At 40.0% G+C, this 18,472-nt stretch overlaps 3 protein-coding genes across 5 annotated transcripts; 1 reads left to right on the top strand and 2 right to left on the bottom strand.

The window, feature by feature from the left end:
* The first annotated feature begins 387 nt into the window (after nt 1-387).
* Nucleotides 388-1,335, top strand: LOC103968398 (uncharacterized). Its single transcript, XM_009381592.3, has one exon. The coding sequence runs from the start codon at nt 682-684 to the stop codon at nt 1,135-1,137; it is 456 nt and encodes a 151-aa protein (XP_009379867.2). The 5' UTR covers nt 388-681; the 3' UTR covers nt 1,138-1,335.
* Nucleotides 1,336-2,953: 1,618 nt separating this feature from the next.
* LOC135595760 (uncharacterized) lies at nt 2,954-4,479 on the bottom strand. 2 transcript variants are annotated; one of them, XM_065087108.1, is made up of 2 exons: nt 3,810-4,479; nt 2,954-3,244 (listed from the first exon to the last, which is right to left on the bottom strand). In XM_065087108.1, exons 1-2 carry the CDS (start codon nt 4,477-4,479, stop codon nt 3,237-3,239), a joined length of 678 nt encoding a protein of 225 aa, XP_064943180.1. In that variant the 3' UTR covers nt 2,954-3,236. The 2 variants fall into 2 exon arrangements, with proteins under 2 accessions (XP_064943180.1, XP_064943179.1); XM_065087107.1 differs by having other exon boundaries at nt 3,791-4,479.
* A 4,282-nt stretch (nt 4,480-8,761) lies between these two features.
* LOC103968401 (transcriptional corepressor SEUSS) lies at nt 8,762-17,067 on the bottom strand. 2 transcript variants are annotated; one of them, XM_009381594.3, is made up of 9 exons: nt 15,099-17,067; nt 14,837-14,977; nt 14,606-14,654; nt 14,228-14,442; nt 14,050-14,118; nt 13,853-13,944; nt 12,534-12,627; nt 10,964-11,033; nt 8,762-10,190 (listed from the first exon to the last, which is right to left on the bottom strand). In XM_009381594.3, the coding sequence occupies exons 1-9, from the start codon at nt 16,098-16,100 to the stop codon at nt 9,262-9,264; spliced, it is 2,661 nt and encodes an 886-aa protein (XP_009379869.2). In that variant the 5' UTR covers nt 16,101-17,067; the 3' UTR covers nt 8,762-9,261. The 2 variants fall into 2 exon arrangements, with proteins under 2 accessions (XP_009379869.2, XP_009379870.2); XM_009381595.3 differs by having other exon boundaries at nt 14,858-14,977; nt 15,099-17,066.
* Between the last annotated feature and the right edge of the window lie 1,405 nt (nt 17,068-18,472).

Below are 18,472 nucleotides of genomic sequence, written 5' to 3' on the forward strand. Positions count from 1 at the left end.
GCAAGCAATCTGCCATATTCATGATGGTAACATGAAATCTTTAATGGTATTATAATAATTAGATTAGATGTACATAGAAAACGCCACACTGTTTTCACGCTCATCCCTGTGTTGCAAAGAAAGAAGCGAGTCTCTTTCTCCATCTTTGCCAACCTCCTTTTGTTTTGCTTTCCAAGGAGACGAGACAGCATGAGTACAGCGCCAACCATGGCTGATGCATCAAAGCACAGCTGCGCAGGCAAAGGAGGAGGCCATGGTCTGTCTGGTCTTCCAACTTTTACTTGTGGGTGGACCATCAGGTTTATAGCTCAACCATACACAGATCAGCTTTAGCTTCCACTTGCCCAGCTAATTCGATACGCAGAATACTGCTGCAACTCTTGTTCTTGGTGGATTCATGGCGGAGTGGCGACGGGTCCCGCCAAAAACCAAGCTTATCATTATGATACGAAGGCGACTTTGAGGTGGGAAGCTCCTATCGCGATATGTAGCTTTGTGTGTGTGTGTGTCTTATTGTGCCCCGTTCATTCCGGCGGTGGATGAGATGTCTCAGCTCCCGTGAAAGCGATCAGCTCGACAGCAACTCTATCCGGCCAGACGAGAGCTCTTATTACTCGCGTCTCGCTGCAGACCCCATACCTTGGGTAGCTGAAAGAGTAGAGATCGAGTGGTTGTACAAGGATGGATGAGTTCAGCTTCCCCACCATTGCAGTCGACCAAGACTCCCTCTGCAGCCCCCCCTTCCCCCACTTTGCTGCATCTCCTCTTTGGTTCCTGCCTTCCAGCGACGCCGAACGCAAGATCTCCGGCGACGGTCCCAGGATCTTCTTTTCCGCAGAAGGGGAAGAAGAAGAAGCGTCGAAGGTCGCCGGCGCAGCGGCGTTGGAGGACAGCATGGACATGCTGTGGGAGGACTTCAACGAAGAGCTGCGCCGCTCGTTCTGCGAACGGGATAGGGATGCAGAGGTCCCGGACTACGGCATGGCAGAGTTGCGCTGCTTGCAGGCGCTGAGCGAGTCCAAGAGTGGCAGCCTGATTCATCGCAGGCGGTCGAGCTTGATATTGATCCTCAAGGTGCTGAAGAAGCTGTTCTTGACCCACAGGGATAGCTCGTCGAGGAGGACTCCACTCTGCTAAGGCTGCACCTTACACTTGAATCCATAACCCGAGTCGACTGTGATCCCCTCCGACATGGAGGTGCAGATATGTTGCTTGTTACTTCTTCTTCTTCTTCTTCATGGATCTGCTCCTTCCAGCAACTAAATGACTTCATCGATGTAAATTATTATACGTGCATCAGAAACATCAAGTGTCCTTTGATTTCCAAACTTGCAAGATCTTGTCTTGTTGACTGTGTTGCATGAACACTGGAAGAAGGTGAAGGAAAATTAAAGCACAGACCATGGGAAGGCAGGTGGATTGTTGTTTGCTCCATGCAAGCTACCATGGCATCACCGAGGAGGACTTCGAACCACCACCCTTGGTTGTGCAGTTGTTTTAGATGACAGGCTGGTCTAATGGCAACATTGTTTGTCTTGATACCTCTGGATTAGCCTTCTTCCTTTGGACCAGTACTACATTAATTAATGTGAGTGGAGGTGACGTTTCTGGTTGCCACAAAGTTTGTCATGTGTAAACGATGGTCATCAGTCTCAAACCATGGTGAAATCATGTCAGATGGTAAGAATAATTTACAGAATGTGGTCTTCAGAAATTAACTAATAAAAAAATAATCTTTATAAGACTAATGCATAGGATAGTTTTGATGAATGTTATTATATATATATATATATGTAATATACATACATACATACATACATACATACACACACACACACACACACACACACACACACACATATATATATATATATATATATATAGGGAGATCTGAGGAAAGAAGAGCGGGAATGAAGCTTCTCTCCTCCTCTCTTTTCTTCCCCATATGGTTACGATCACCATCATTTGAGATCAAACCCTCACTGACCAACCCTAGCGGAAAAGAGGAAGGGGGAGCACCTTGCTCCGGTCACTTGCCGTGGGCCATCGCCATCCGCCGCATGCTCATCGACCACGACGACCCCGGCCACGGACCAATCTCCGACTCAAGCTCGTATATGAATCTAACTCGTCGCATCTGATTCTCCACAAGCACGATGGTCTCCTCACAATGTCGCCGGTTGGCCCCTATCTTCCTCTTCTTGATCTATCTTATGTTGCTCCTTTTCTTGATCTATCCGAGGGCGTACGGGTGAAGACAGAAAGACGGGGTTCGGAGATGGGAGAAACAATCAATCCCTATATGCAACTCGCTCACCGTTCTTAGTATGTACTCATGAAACTTGTTTCGTAGACAATCCTTATGATACCAGAGTATCATCATCTTGTTTATTTGATTACCATATTTCTGAGTTTTTTTTTTTCGCCAAAGGGTAAGCGACGAAGGTTGGATCTGAATCCAGGACTATGAGATGAACTGTCAAAGTCTTTACCAGTTAAGCTAGTCAACACATTCAAACCCTGATACCGTCTGTGTCATTGGCATAAGTAAGATTCATTCCTCTTAGTCTTTTATACACTTGCATTCATCGCTTGCTTTAATACTCTTTATCAGAATCAAGCTAACTTGAAATGCTATATCTCTGTCTCCCTCTTGTGTTTCAAAACCATACTATGTATGATCCATGCCACTGTGTGTATTAATGTGATGCATGAATAGGTTCTATTGGAAATATACATCCCAGGCATGCAATTAGATACTGAAGTGGCACTCACCCATTTAGAAGCACTGTACTTGTGTATTTTCTCAATAAACAGGTCAAGAGCATAAATCTACAAAGTACATTGCTATGTTACAAGCACATTTCCTACAGATATTGTGATTGAGTGGATCATTTGTCTTAATATATGAGAGATAAACTGGAAGGCTTGATCCTTTTTCTTAGCCAGTGACTTGAATATTGTTAACATAGATGGAGATTATAATGCAGGTGATCCTGTGTTTACATGATTTACATGCCTCAAAGAAACCATATTTTCAACTTCTCAGACACTAGATTTGAATACAAATGATATAGCAAAGTTCAAAACCATTGTACAGGTCTTGTTGCATTCTCATCTGCCAATGAACAGCTAAATACAACACTAAACATCTCAAAACAGGGGCCGATAACAGGACTGCCCTCAAATTTACATGGATCGGCTTTTATTTGTAAGGAAGAAATCATAGCAGCCATTCATTTTCCTGCAACATCGAAAGAATATGTTATAGAACTATAGGATGAGTAAATGTATAATCGGTTAGTTTATTCATTCAACCTACTATGGTGAAATCTTCTTATTTATAGACATCCAAATTGAAAAATATTCTTCTTTTAGTCTTGCTTTACAAGTGAGTTTATCGATATTTGCCATTTTTCCTTCGGTAGAAAGTCATATATATTTTTGTTGCAAGATGATTACTCTGCAAACTCAGTGCTATTCCACAATGTTTTGAGCAAAAAGGAGAATACAAATTTTGCACAGGTGAATGTTTTTTTCTTTCAAAGCTAAAATTAGGAGATCAGACATCCAAACATTAGTCTTCCTTTCATCTAAATTCTCAAAAGATGATGAGTAAAATAGTAACCCTTAAATTTTGCAGAATTATTCTAGGCTCTTAAATTTTTTTGCAATGAAACCAATAAAAGCAATGAACAAGTATAAAATTGTTTTATCTTTGTGTACTTGCAGATGAAAAAGAAGGAAGAATCATCATCATGAGATTTTTTGTTGAAGACAAAAATTTTACCTGCTTCTGCTTCCCTTACCGTTGGAATCATTCTTCTTCCACAACTCTCCCTCCATCCTTTCAATCCCACCCTTCTCTGCTTCTGCCAGGACAGGCCTCGGTGACACCTTTGCGCAAGTATTAGACCCTCCTGAGCTCTTCCTTCTACCTCCACCCAGAGAGATTGGCACGAACATTCTAAGGAACACCCCAGTTTCCATGCTCTCTTTTCTCAACAGCCTTCTCTTCCCTTTACTTTGATCCTTCACCTTCTCAGCTTTATCCTTTGCCTCTTCTCTCCTCTTCTCTATCGTTTCCTGCGCCGTCTGGGCTATCCTCGGAGTCTCCACCATATCCCTCAGCGTGAGTTCATAAGCAGACTCCGGCATCTCCCTCACCATATCCAACATGTCCTGCCTGTACCTGGCAATCTCCCGAGCTCCTGGATTCGGAACTACTTGCTTACCGTCGTGGTGCTTGTGCATCGGAGAGCTGTCAGCCGATCGAGCCATCGGAGACTCCATGGTCTTCCACAATGGCTGTGAAGGAGTACCACCAAGCTTGCCGGTGGTTCTTTCTGCCGGCGAAGCATGCTCCATATCACCTAGGAAGCTATCGTGATCATCTCTACCTCTTGGAACTGGCTTCGCAAGACTGAACCGGTTGCCGGTGGGGATTTCTCGTCGTCGGAGTTGTCGGTGAGTGATCATGTTGAGAGATAGAAAGATGGGGATGGTGTGAATGGTGTGGAGAAGAAGGAGAGCTTGTGCTTCTATCGTCAAACACTCGGGCCTGCTTTTAAGGTGGGAGAGAGCCGTGTCCTTTTCCCTCCTCTCGTGTGTGTGTGGTTGGAGGAATGGATGCAAAGTCGTGGGTTTCTAGATGGTATAATTGTAGTTAATTGATGCACTTGGCCTTTCTCGGAGGTGGAAGACCAGCTTATCCCTCCCTCCTACCTTAAATCTTGTATACCATACATACGTACATGTGGTATGCATTTGCAATTTGTATTTGATTTCCTGATCATGAATCCCATAAGTGATGGATGGTGTGACTTTGAAGCTGATCATGTGAAATGGAATGCATTGGTCCTAAATTTCTAAAGGTTGACTTGTGGGAGATATCACTGTGATCGAACAGAGGACCTCTCACCAACCTTGAAAAAGTCTTCAGAAATTGCATCCAGACGTTCCACACGGCACATTACGTCGGCTGCTGGGCATTCATTCATTATGACATATAAGGGAAGGTTCTGATTTCAAACACATCAAAATTAGTGGTCCAAACACCATGAGTTTCGTGACTAATAGTCACTTCAGCACAAGAAATTTTGGAGCAAGGAAGGGTTATCAATGTCATGCTTTTAATTTTTTGCTTTATATGTGTATATTTACAGAAGACAAGATTTTAGCTAAGATCTTTTGATAATATATCAAAATCTTTACCGATTAAACTAGTTAGGGTCTACTATATTTGTGAATTGTTATCACAACAATAAAATCATAAAACATCAGATATTAAAGATTGATTATATTGATCTTTTTTTATTATTATTATTAAAATTTATATAAAAAAAATTCATGTTAATTGTTAGAGACTATAAATAATTTTTTTAAGATAAAAATATACTTTTGCCCTGATTAAAGTTTTAGTCTTGATAAACCATGGACATTGAGTCACAAACAATGGATAAATATAAATAAATTTTAATTTTTTTTTTCATTGTCTTCGTGAGTTCAATCATGTCTTTGAACCTTTTATTTTGTTTTAGGAACTATTAGTCGAAAAAAATAAAAAGATTTCTCTTACGACCACCATTAAGAACACCAACCTATGATAGCAGTAATTTGCCTCGTTAGGTTAAACACTAGACTTTGGGCACAAAGCAATAATATTGAAATGGACAATTCCAATACACGTCTTCCATTGATGCGATGCGATGCGCCTATGAAAGATCAATATAAGTAATTATGTTTCTACAAGTTAAAAAGATTCGATTCCAGATATCATTAATTTATTTACCAAAGCTCTTTCTCAAATCATCAACATCGGAAGCATGACAAAACTTGTAGAGGAAGTAAAGATCTCGTGGCGTCAAACAAGGTAAGAGTTGACTTCGATTGGTCATTTGACATGGAATTCGTGTGGATGTGTGAGTAAAGATCTCGTGGTCCGTTGGCATTGGATTTTAGAGGAAATTATGGTTTTTGTTTAACAATATCTTCTACTCTATTTATAATAAAACATTAAAATTGTAATACTTGGATTGATAAATATATTATTATTAATTTCAGATTAAGCTTTTTTTATCAATGATTTATGTTAAACAAAGTTAATGAGTCAATTAATGTTTCAGGCTCAGGTCATGATATTTGGTAAGACCTAATATTTGAATATGGTAAGAATGTATGAATAAAAAAGAAATATTGATGGATAAAGTGACTCGTCATTACTCGATTATGTCTCATATGTGTTATACTAAAGTTTGATGTGAATTATGTTGGGTCTGAACTAGGATGTCAAATCTTAGAGTGAAAAAAATAATATCATCCCACTAATGGGTATATTATTGCCATTGTGTTTCATGTGTTTCATATCCATGTAAGCAATGTATATTTAGATTCACAAGTATCACACTAACTCCTCATTGTCATTGTGTTTCATGTGTTTCGTATCCATGTAAGCAATGTATATTTAGATTCACAAGTATCACACTAACTCCTCATTGCCATTGTGTTCCATGTGTTTCATATCCATGTAAGCAATTGTGAGAACACGTCCTGCCTGAGAATTTAGCTGAAAACATTTTGACACCGAGGTGATGGACTTGAAAGCATGGACAGCAAGATAGTGCTTTTACACATTGAATTGATGTGTGAACTATATCACTTGAAGTCAACTTTGAGAAGCACCATGGAAGTCACATTCAATAGATGATGACGAAGAAGTAGGATCGCTAACTCAATAGGATCACTAACTCAATGTAGACAATAATTTCTTTCGCAGTCCTTTTCGATTAGAGCTAAGCTATGATGTGATATTACCTCAGCCAACAGGAGAAACAAGAATGACTTGTTGAGATTAATCTGCCTTGGAAATGTTTCATACTCTACATTAAAATCTCCAAACTTCACAAAGGTATGCATGCAGTACTTACTGTAAATTTAACCTAAACTCACGATATGGACCGTAGGATCCCACGATCCTGTGGCTCGTATCGAAGATGGCAGGCAAGCTCGGGTATGGTTGTTGAATCCCATGAACACCTTGGTTTTGAGCGAGACAGTCGCTTGTCATCTATACCCCCAACACATGATAATAAGTATAGAAGCCACCCTAGGAACAACGCTGGGGTCCGGCCTTTAAACACTTACGTACATAGACGTCGATGATCATTAACACCTACGTGCGTCAATACATGATAACGAGTATAGAAGCCACCGTCAGGAGCAATGCTGGGGGTCCGACCTTTAAACATCTGCATACGAAGATGTCGACGATCATTAACACCTACGTATGTCAACACATGATAATAAGTATAAAAGCCACTCCCTAGAAATAGCCCATGGGGGCGTCGGACCTGATACACACACTCACACTTCAATACTCCTATCTCTAACTCTTTCTAACTTAAGCATCGGAGGAGACGAATCGGAGATTCTCCTCCCTAATTTCGACTTATGTGCATGTACTCGATGGACAACTAAATGAGTGATCTTCAACCTCCACTTGGGAGAACGAGACCTACACCCCTTTAATCGGATCTTGGATTAACATGTATCAATTTAAGATATCGTACCGACGATCTTACTTACTCGATACGGGCTAAGTCGTGCTGACACCTTAGTCACGACATAAAAGTGTAAAATAATTATGACTATTATTTATAAAGAATTTATATCTATATCTTTTCATGTAATACGCACACATTTATTAGTGATTGTAAAATATATTACAACGTGAAAAATATCCATTATTGTAGTGATACATGAACTACTATTATGACTATCATTTGCAGAAAAATTTATATTAATATCTTTTCACATAGTAATAGGTAGACATTTATCTGAGATTCGAAAAAATATCCATTACAGTAATATATGAACTGTAATGATATATGAACTGTTATTGTGACTATCATCTATCGAAAAATTCATATTTATATCTTTTCGCTTAGTAATACATAGATATTTATCTAAGATTGTAAAATCTATTATATGGTGAAAAAATATCCATTACTGTAGTGATATATGAACTACTATTGTGACTATAATTTATAGAAAAATTCATATCTATATCTTTTTACGTAGTGATACATAGACATTTATTATCTACGATTGTAAAATATATTACATCGCAAAAAAATATGTAGATGTTTAACTATGATTCTAAAACTCATAGATGTATTTTTTTCACGACGGTATATATTATCACGGTTCGCAGCTATAGGAATAGATGTTGCTGCAATAAGAATCATATGAACATACAAGCTAGAACACCTTATAGTGCACGAAGAACAAAATAGGGATGAGGGGGACGAGTGCTCTATATAGTGGTTCATGCATGGCGTCTCATTTTGTTGGCATCATCTCATCAGCACTCGAATGATTCATGCCAAGAAACACTAAATATGACATAAAAAATGATTCATGAGATGAATCATCTAATAATCAAAAGGTAATCCAAAACCAATGATATATCAAGGAAGATGTTAAATGTCACACTATCTCATGAGCACCATAGCCAATGAACCTTCTCAATGATCCTACTTTTGAGAAGGTATAATAAAATGTGCCTTTGGAGAAGATATAAATCCAATGCTTCAACCATGCAGCAATCTCATGCTTAGACCAAATCCGCATGTAGATCCTTGCAATCTAGGGTTTGGCATACTAACCAGAGATGACAGATGACATCAGGGTTCTGGAATCAGAGAGCTGACGACTGTTTGTGTTTGTATAAGACAAAAAGCAAGCATTTGTAGATGTCATCTGAATCTTGCAAATTCCAGCTTTCATCATTCACAACATGGAAAAAGTCAACAAAAGAAGACAGCAGTGTGCCCTTACAGTTCTTTACAAGATCCAGATGAGAAGAAGACACATCACTCTCCATATCAAAAGCATCTTCTATACCATCTTTAAAATTGAGAAATGCTACAAGCAGTAGTACCATGACCCTTCCCTCCTCCATACATACACCGATTTTCCCATCGACACCGTAAGCGTTGGCAGAAATGTGCCCCGGGAGCATAATACACAAGCAGCATTACAAAAAAACAGTTAGAAGACATGAAAACGAAACAAGAACTAGAAAATAAGCTAGTATGTGTTATCCTTCGGGGTAATTAGCTCGGGAGAGGCTTCCGAGAAGGTGGGACAGGAGCTGCGATGTTTGGCGATGTGCAGTCCGAGGGCTATTTACCATCGTAGCTCAAGCCACAGCTCTGTTTTAAGTAAAAATTTGATTCGGTAAATACCTCCGCTTCATTTTTAAGGAAAGGACTTCCAATCAAATTGAAGATTATTGAAGCTGTTAACTGTTCCTATTCTTTCCAATAGTCGATTTCCAATATCTTGCTGTTGATGGCTAGTAGCTGTGGGATCTTGGGAAAGGTGACTCGCTCCGACCCTCCCATTCATAGCCATAGCATTATTAGTCCCTCCTGGCCGCATCCCACTAGCAGCAGCAGACAGACCAATCCCACCCATGCCTGAAAAGCCTGCGCCACTGATAGCCGAGTTGTTGGATAAACTGTGTCCAACTAAGCAGTTCTCCACACTCAACGCAGGAGTTATCCCATTAATTGGCTTCATGTCATTCCCCAAGGAATTGACACCATTTAGCTGCGAGGACATCATCAGCTCATGCAGAATTTGGTGGACAGAGCTTTGTGAATCATTTGGATCAGTCTCATGCACCTGTGATGCAGGCTGTTGCATTGTTGACAAGCTTGCAGGTGAATTTATGGAGCTCAGATGAGCAGCATTATGAGAGGTTGTCGTCGGATTGTTATTGGAAGCAGGTGCCAAAGAAGAAAAAGGGGAAGGAGGATTGGGTTGTGATGGAGCTAATGTATTGGATGAACTGGCGGATGGAATCTGAACAGCATTCCCACCACCATAAGGACTGTTTACTGTGTTCATCTGGTTTTCTTGCCTGGTATTTATAGAATTTTGGTGGAGGAGACCAATAATGGTTGCTGCAGATGTAGAGGTAGATGAAGCAGCATTAAGGGAGTTATTGATACTCACAACATTACTGCTACCAGCAGAAAGCTGTATGCCGGTGGCATGAGCAGAGTTCTGATCATTATGGTTCGGATTCTGGGTGATGGGTTGCTGTTGCTCAGGCTGTTGGGGTTGCTGAGTTTGAAGACCTGACGAACAAGAAGTCCTTCGAGGGAAGTTAATCAAGCTATCTGAACCACAAAAACAATAGATAAGTCAGGACTTGAAGTTGACAAATTGATTTTATTGAACTTTGATCAAACAAATAGCACCTTAGAATTTACAACTTTTTTTTTCTCTAGTTGTAGAAGATCGGTGGTGAAGTTAACCATGATTTTAAAACCTATATATAGATGATATTGCAAATTAAGGCTTATGGGATCAGGATCCGAAACAGGATCCATGTAGGGTCTGAGGTTGGGGATTGTATAGGTCGGAAAAATAGCAAACATTAAAAATATAGTAAATTTCCAAAAATAAATAATAAGTTACACATAAAAGGCTTGTGAAACCTAAATAACTTGGTTCAGACTAATTCCCATTAACTACCGACCAGGCAAAGCAACCAATACATTACCCAAAACAGGAACAGAGTTGACTGATCATGAACCGGATAGGCTGGAAAGTATAAAATCAGTGTTATGTATAAAATCAGTGTTATCCCTCAAAACTTGTTGAAATAGCAGCACTTAATCTACTTATTAATATGCTTACGTTGACACATTGTCAGAACTGCATGAACCAATCGGATAACAAGAATTTCCAAGCCACAAAGAGTAACTAGTATCCAAACTGATACAGTTGCATTAATAATGATCTCTATGCATCCAATTTGCACCCTTATATTAGTTCATACTAGACAAATGAAAAATTATGAAAACAACAAAGCAGTTCTATATTAGCTGAACATTGTTTGGTATCTGAAGCAAGCCACGAAAAGGAAACTAACAAGGAAAGAGCTTACCTATAGGTCCAGATCTAGTTTCTTTGCTATAATCAATCAAATCCTTCATACTGTTAACCACTTCAGATATCTATCACCAACCAAAGTAAAAGAATCAGTAATGAAACAATGACGAACTACATAGTTTGCAATTCAGAGTGTTGTGCATTAGCTGTTACACAAATTTTTGCAACATAATAAAAAAAAGGTAAAGAATGAAAGATATTGTACTTTAAGGTATCAAAACAATATGAATAAGAGATGGTGTAAAGTTTATTGCTTGAATGTTTCAAAACCATTGATCCGAAGGAAGCTATATCAATATGGTGTACATCAATTTTATTGCAGAAGAACCCTTTTTGTCATGAAAAGCAAAAATCTGAGATTTATATGCAAAAAGGTGACCATCTCGTCATCATAATGCTGCTTTAGCAATAACAGTCAGCAGGTTGACTGCAAGTGTTTATCCATGTCCTACCCTCCAAACTTCAAATTGCAGCAAACCCTCACAACAGTGACAACTTGCAGATTCTTGTTTTTTAAGTATGATAAAAAAATTAACAAAAAAGAAATAGTTTAAAGTTCACATTTTAATTGTCTAGCTCACTAGTTGCTTTCTAAAGAAATTACCTTATAGTTGTGTTGGAAGAAAAGACAAGAAGCAAATTGACAGATACAAAGATTTGTATCTAGAGGGTCAAATTTCTCTCACAGTGCACCAAGTGTTACTCCAGTTTTCCATGTTCAACAACCAATATTAAAGTGATTCGTGTGACAAAGTGACTAGCTCATCTTATTTTTGCAAATTTAAATTGCCTGGTGTTGGGTACATTCACCTCTTTTATTGCAACATTATAAATTATTGTTTAGTTAATGATTTTTTTGGTTAAGAGAAGCTCCACTATTCAGCATCTCTGAGGCACAAATAATAGAACACTTAAACAACAGTTTAACTATATGTTCTTTCACCTTTTTCTTCTAGAAATGAATACTTCCTATCAAAAATCTTAATGCTGCAAACTTAGTAGATCAGAAAGGACAGACACCTTTATGAATGCAGTCCATACACATGCAACATCTACAAACTCTAAAAATTTCGTTATGAGTCAGTGTGGCAATAATGTGGCTTGTTTATACTGATCAAGGTACAATTTTTCTTCGCTTCAGTTACTAGAGAGAATTTGACATTGTGGTGTTAATGGCATTTGATTAAAGTTTTTTATTGATTAGTGCTACTCAAGACACATCATGACGGACGTGGAGAGAGAGAGAGAGAGAGAGAGAGAGAGAGAAAGAGAGAGATTCTTTTTTAGTCTATTATAGACATCTTTTAACATTGTGATATTCCTTATGAAACATGTTAAATACAAATTACCCATGAAGAATTTTGTGACGGCACAACTCTTCAACAAAGAGTCTAATAAAATTTAAGCAATAATAAGTACAAAGAAGGATCAAATCCAAACAGAAACAAAAGTAATTAAGTCACAGCAAAAAAAAATAAAAGCAAAATGGCACAACAAACAGCACTGAAGTACTAACAAGAATATCCAAAGGGAATAGAATTTTCAGTAAATGCAAAGCAGTCTACCTGAAGGCAACGAACATATCTTTTTGTATATCCTAAATCATTCACCAATGGAACTTCCAAAGCTTTGGCCAATTGGCGAGCTGATGCTACAAACCTATCACATATTTCATAAGCATCAAATAAGTCGAATTTCAAATTATAGAAAAGAAAATTGGTTGTTAAAAATTCAACAGTTTTCTTAACATGAAGAAATCATTTCTCAAAATACATACCCAAATAAATAGAGGGATTCTTGCACAAACATTTAAACACGCATATCACACACATGCATCTACACCCTAAACTCAGCATCTTTAGATTTGCATAAAGCATTGACACATATTAAGAGACGTTCACATGATTTCTTTACTTGAAAGTTTTCAGAAGCATGTGCTATCTCAACTGTCACAATATCACACTGTAGCATTGTCTTCACTGAAACCGGTAAAAAAATTCATACAATGTGGCCATTGTCATTTCACTGGACTTGACAATGAAGTCCTTGTACCTTCATGCAGTTTCTTATTATGTCGTGTCTTGCATGCCTTAGAGTCAACATAACACTAAAAAATTGTCCTTTTAGTAATTCAAAAGGAATGTTAAAAAAGCAGGAAAAATATCCACTCTGTGATCATACATGTTTTATCAATGCAGCCATTAGCATTATCAGAGATTCAAACATCACATCTTTCAAAATTCAAAGGCTAAACTTAAGCTTATAAAAGGCTATCCATCAAAATATCAAAATAAATATAACTACTGCAGAACATCCAATTAGAACCGTCTAAAATCTCTATCCTCAAGCCTTTCAGCAAATTTCACCATGCCAAGATTTCTTTCATCATGTAAACTGTGTGAATATACAATCTACACATATAACTAGTAAGACATTTTTCTTTTCCTTTTTTTATGTTTGCTCATATATGCCTTTAACAAATATCGATAAAGGAAATACACTTTAAATGGGAAAAAGAATACATGTCCAAGAGCAATACACTATTACTGATAACTAATAAAAGACAGAGTGTGCTGCTAAAATAGCAAAACACATTTGATGGGCATAAGAATATACAAATATACTATCCAAACAACAGGACAAGACAATCAAAATGTGCTATCTTAAAGAACAGAAAATTTTTAATAGGGTAACCGAATCTTATTGGACTGAAAGCTTTCTAGTAGTTTCAATACACATGTAAATGCTTGTACAGATGTGAGCAGAACCAACAAACCAGATACCATCCAAAAGAATAATACTGTATCAAATATGTAGATTCATTTAACTGACAGCAAGCAAAGGATAGTCAAACTTAAGCATGAAATAAATGCAGAGGACTTACGAATTACAAGTGTTTTGCAAATCTTGTGTGGGTAATGATGCATTTTGAGCAGCAGCCTGATACCTTTGCACCATAGCACCAAGTTGACTAACCTGCTCAGCAAAATCATGAATTAGATATCAACCAGAACTCTGTGGCCGACACCCAACAAGTCACAAAAGATGAGAAAAATCATTTAAGGCAAATGATGACTGTACCTGTGGAATGATAACTCTTCGAGGAATAAGCTCTTCATGGCGCCTAGCACAAAATTCCCAAGAAGAAATCTAATCGAAGAACAAAGAAGAAAATGTCTAAATATGTAAAGTACCCCATGGGAAGGCTTTTAGCAGAGTTTCTGCTGTGCATAAATAACCACATGCAAATATATTTTACCTTTAAATCAGGGTTGAAAACAATTCGCAGCTGGCCATCACGCACCACTCGCAATTGCTCGAAGACACTCTCCTGAATTGCCTTAGCATAATCCAAGACAATTTGACCAGAAGCATTTTGATACTCGCGAGGCATGTCTACATATAGAAGTTCTTCTAAGGTGCCGCTAGCATATTTAATTTGGAAGAGCCTTGGTAAAACCTCAACAGTAGTTTCTATAAACCAAAAAAAGAAGATTAAGTTACAGAGTAATCAAATAATACAGATTTCAAGAACCCAATACAGCACTGCGTTCTTACAGACTTCAGCAACCAACACCATAACTCAAATCATCAAGAAATATTTGATAAATGATAATACTGAACAAAAATTACATACCAAAACCACGTCCAGGTTTATGGTTGCATATCTCACAGTGCCACACATCCTACAGAAATCAGGCAAAATTTACCTGATTAAGATACATGAGTGAAATGATAAAATGAAGTAAAGATGTTCCAAAATAGAAAAAATTGTACACCCCAATCAAAATAAGCATAATCGATTCCCATATTCAACTATCTAAACAAACAATGAATAATTAGAAGAAAAAATATTCTTGTAACTAACCTGATTGGTAGTTAACCATACCTGTGGGAGAACACCAGTAGTTTGACGACCACTTCCATAAAGAGACACACACCACCTCTTCTTGGCACTAGGTGCAAAGTATTCGGCGATAAATTTTCTCCAAAATTCTATGTTGTTATCCTGCATTTGCTCAACAGGCCATAAAATGAGCTAATTCAAAGAAACTTGAGGACCAAAGAAATATGTGTGATCCTCCACTTAGGTATTCACAAACGAGACTGCCAACTGAATTTAAAGTTACCTGTGGTCGGTGCTGCTGATGGTACATATACTGGGTTAACCTCCGAGCACACATTCCTGGCTCATACACTGTAGATCTCATTGGAGGTCTAACTGGAAGATTGTGTTGGAGAAGCTGCTGCTGCCGCAACTGGCCTCTTTGCTGAGGGAGGGTTTTGACAATCTGCTGTTGCTGCTGCTGCTGCTGAAATTGTAACATTCGTTGCTGTTGCAAGAGACTCATTTGTGCAGCTGCAGCCTGAGAATTCTGCCTTGATAACTGCAAAATCTGTTGTTGTTGCTGCTGCTGTTGCTGTTGTTGCTGCTGCTGGAGAAACAATGAAGGGTCTGAATGGTGGCTTTCCATTTTTACAGGACCCAAGCTTCTGAAGGACTGTAACTGCTGTGGCTCCACTTTCACCATACCAATGTTGTGTAAGGTTTGCAATTGCTGCGGCGGACTAATCTGATCACTGGGACCCATCTGTGGCTCCAACTTAACAGGCCCCAATCGTCCTGCGCCACCCAATCCTCCCCGAAGCGGCAGCTGCTGACTCTGAGGAACAGAGAACTGCTGCTGCAAATTTTGCATTGCATCGATTTGAGACTGTGGTTGATCTGGACCATGTTGGCTGCTTGAGGGGTTCTGGAAGCACTGTTGTTGCCCCTGGCTTTGGCCCGACGAAGATGTGAACAACAAAGGGTTAGGCTCAGCAGAGCCGACCATATCAGCAACACCAACAAGGCTACCATGCTGTTGGAGATTCATGGGTGATCCAGAAAGCCCACCGACAGGCCCTCCATTTCCATATGAATTGTTGAGGGGTGGAACATTGGACATGTTTCCAAGCAAGCTGCCGCTGTTGCTGTACTGGGTCCGAGGCGAAACCAGAGACGAGAAAGGGGGCGGTGATGGAATCAACCCGGGCTGGGATCCCCCAAGCAACCCAGAATTCGACCGGAGAAGGGAAGGAGTGACTGATTGAGCCCCGCCAATGGGAGTCGAAGACCCTGAAGGCACCATTTTTGGAAAGCAGAAGGAAAAAGCCGATGCGACACCGACAAATCGAAAGCCTGCTTATATCAACATAGTTCTACAGATTCCACATCCCAGGTCAAAAATGATAGCAGGGGAAAGTATCCTTTTCTTCCAAACACCGCGAGAATGAGGATTTTTGGAGCCGTCAGAACGAAATCAGAGACAAGGTCTTCAGTTCCACCACATATTACAGAGTCCATTTACCAAATTTCTCGAATCCAACAAAGAAATCTCACCTCGATCCCCCTAATCGCTTCCTCTTCATTTCCAGAATAACAGCAGCAAACAAAAGAGGAAATAACCAGTATCGATTAAAATGCCATAAGAATCAAGCAAACATGCCAAAAGAATGGATCTTTCCGTAGCAACCGAAACCAAAGACCTCCAAAAGACCCAAAAATCCGATCTTTTCTCCACTCCCCTTCCCTTCACACCGATCTTTTTCCACTTTAACCGGTCGAATCCTTCAAAAGAGAAACCGCAACACCGAATCCGGCACCGAAGACATCCACACGACGGTACTCAAAACTGCAAACGAAATCCAAACCCACGCTACTCCCCTCCGCTCCGACTCACGGCCGCTCGGAGACCCAACGCAGCCAAATTTCTCAAAGATCCAACGGAATAAGAGCAAGAAAGACCAAGCTGAGGATCGAGAGCCGAAGAACCGAGACGGACTTACAGTATCCAAGTCCTCTCCCGATAAGATTGCCACGGAAGCGCCCCGAAGTGAAGCCAAATCTCCGCCTTTTCCTCTTCTTCAGCTCCTACAGCTAGTTATGGACTTAGGGTTTGTCTTAAATACGATTAAACTCTCCGTTTGATTTCGATTTCGATTTCGATTCCGGTAATTTCTTTAGCCGAAGAGAGAGAGAGAGAGAGAGAGAGAGAGACGATGGGGAAGGCGGAGAGAGACATGTCCTTGTGTCCTTGCGGACGTCAAGCGTCTCTTGGATTTGATTAATTTCTTGACACTTCCTCTTCCTGCTGCGGCTCTCGATATGAAGTCAACAGATGCTGCCGCTATGTATGTGTGAGCAAAGTCATGGCATCATCATCATGATGGATCAGCCCATGGGGGCATAACCACGTGGCGAGATGAACGGACAGGATCGGCTCGCGGAGTCGGCATCGGCGGTGGGTAGGTGCTCGCATGGGAAACTACGTGCACGCGCGTGCACGGGTGATACGCGCGGCGAAGGACAGAAAAGCGGGTGGGGGCCGTACCGCTTTATCTCCCGTAATTACAGAATGGCCCCTCGTGCTTTCCCGAATCACGAGGACGGGCGTGAATCACGAGACGCGTGTCTGAGTCGCTGAAGCCGTAGGATCGTTCGCATCGATACACACACACATTGAGCAGAGGGAAATCACCATACACATGCGGATGTTTCTAATTGCATGTTGCTGAATTTAATTTGATGACCGCTACTTGCCCAAACAAATTGGTCAAAATGGTTGACCAATGAGACCATGGTCGCATGTTCTGGATGACATTTAATTAGCCGAATTAAATAAGCGGAATAATACGTCGCATCCAAACCGGACTCGAGCCGAGACAAATGCTCAAACCGGCCAAGTCGGAGTAGGCCCGACGCGACTCGAGCCGGACAGTCATGGCCGCCCCTTACTCCTTCGATGATTGGACAGAGCACTCGGGGCCCATGTGCGGGTTCCCCTGCTTCCTCTAGGTGAGTCAAGAGGTAACCGACGGGGGGGCGGGCACTTCGAGAATATTCCGACCCTTTGTTTGCCCACGCGTGTCCCTGCGCCATTCGTCACGCAGTACAGCTGCATCTAATCATGTCAAATGACAAAAGCACCCTGGGTTTCATCATCATCGGTAGCAACCATCATGATGCATGAAGGGGATGATGGCATGGCGCATCGGCCACATCCATCGAGGAAATTATTGTGTGGACGAAAGAAACCGAAGCCTTCGTTGTTGACGGCGTCAACATTCCGTCAAACTTAGCCGGACCCATGCCCCACGTTCAGTTCTGACGAAACGGACCCGTTACCCTCGAGCCACACCGTGTATCTCATCTCTCCAACCACCGGGTTATTACCCGTTAAGAAGTCACATCATAGAGGAAATTAATGGATCATTTGTATATCTCCACATCATAAAATGATTAATTGATCTCATCATCGCCATCTTTGTATTCTTCTTATTATTGTTTGCTATGTATTTATCTTCTTCCTCACAGCCCATTTGTTCTTCATCACCACCATCTTTGCATCTTTTATAAGGTATATATTATCAAAATGATGAAGAATCAAACGCTCACTATATCATGTTCATTAATGAGGGCTCGATGGAATTATATGTAATAATGGATTATATTATTTTTATA

The sequence above is a fragment of the Musa acuminata genome, chromosome BXJ1-10 (assembly GCF_036884655.1).
Source record: "Musa acuminata AAA Group cultivar baxijiao chromosome BXJ1-10, Cavendish_Baxijiao_AAA, whole genome shotgun sequence".
In the NCBI taxonomy this organism is placed as follows: Eukaryota; Viridiplantae; Streptophyta; class Magnoliopsida; order Zingiberales; family Musaceae; genus Musa; species Musa acuminata.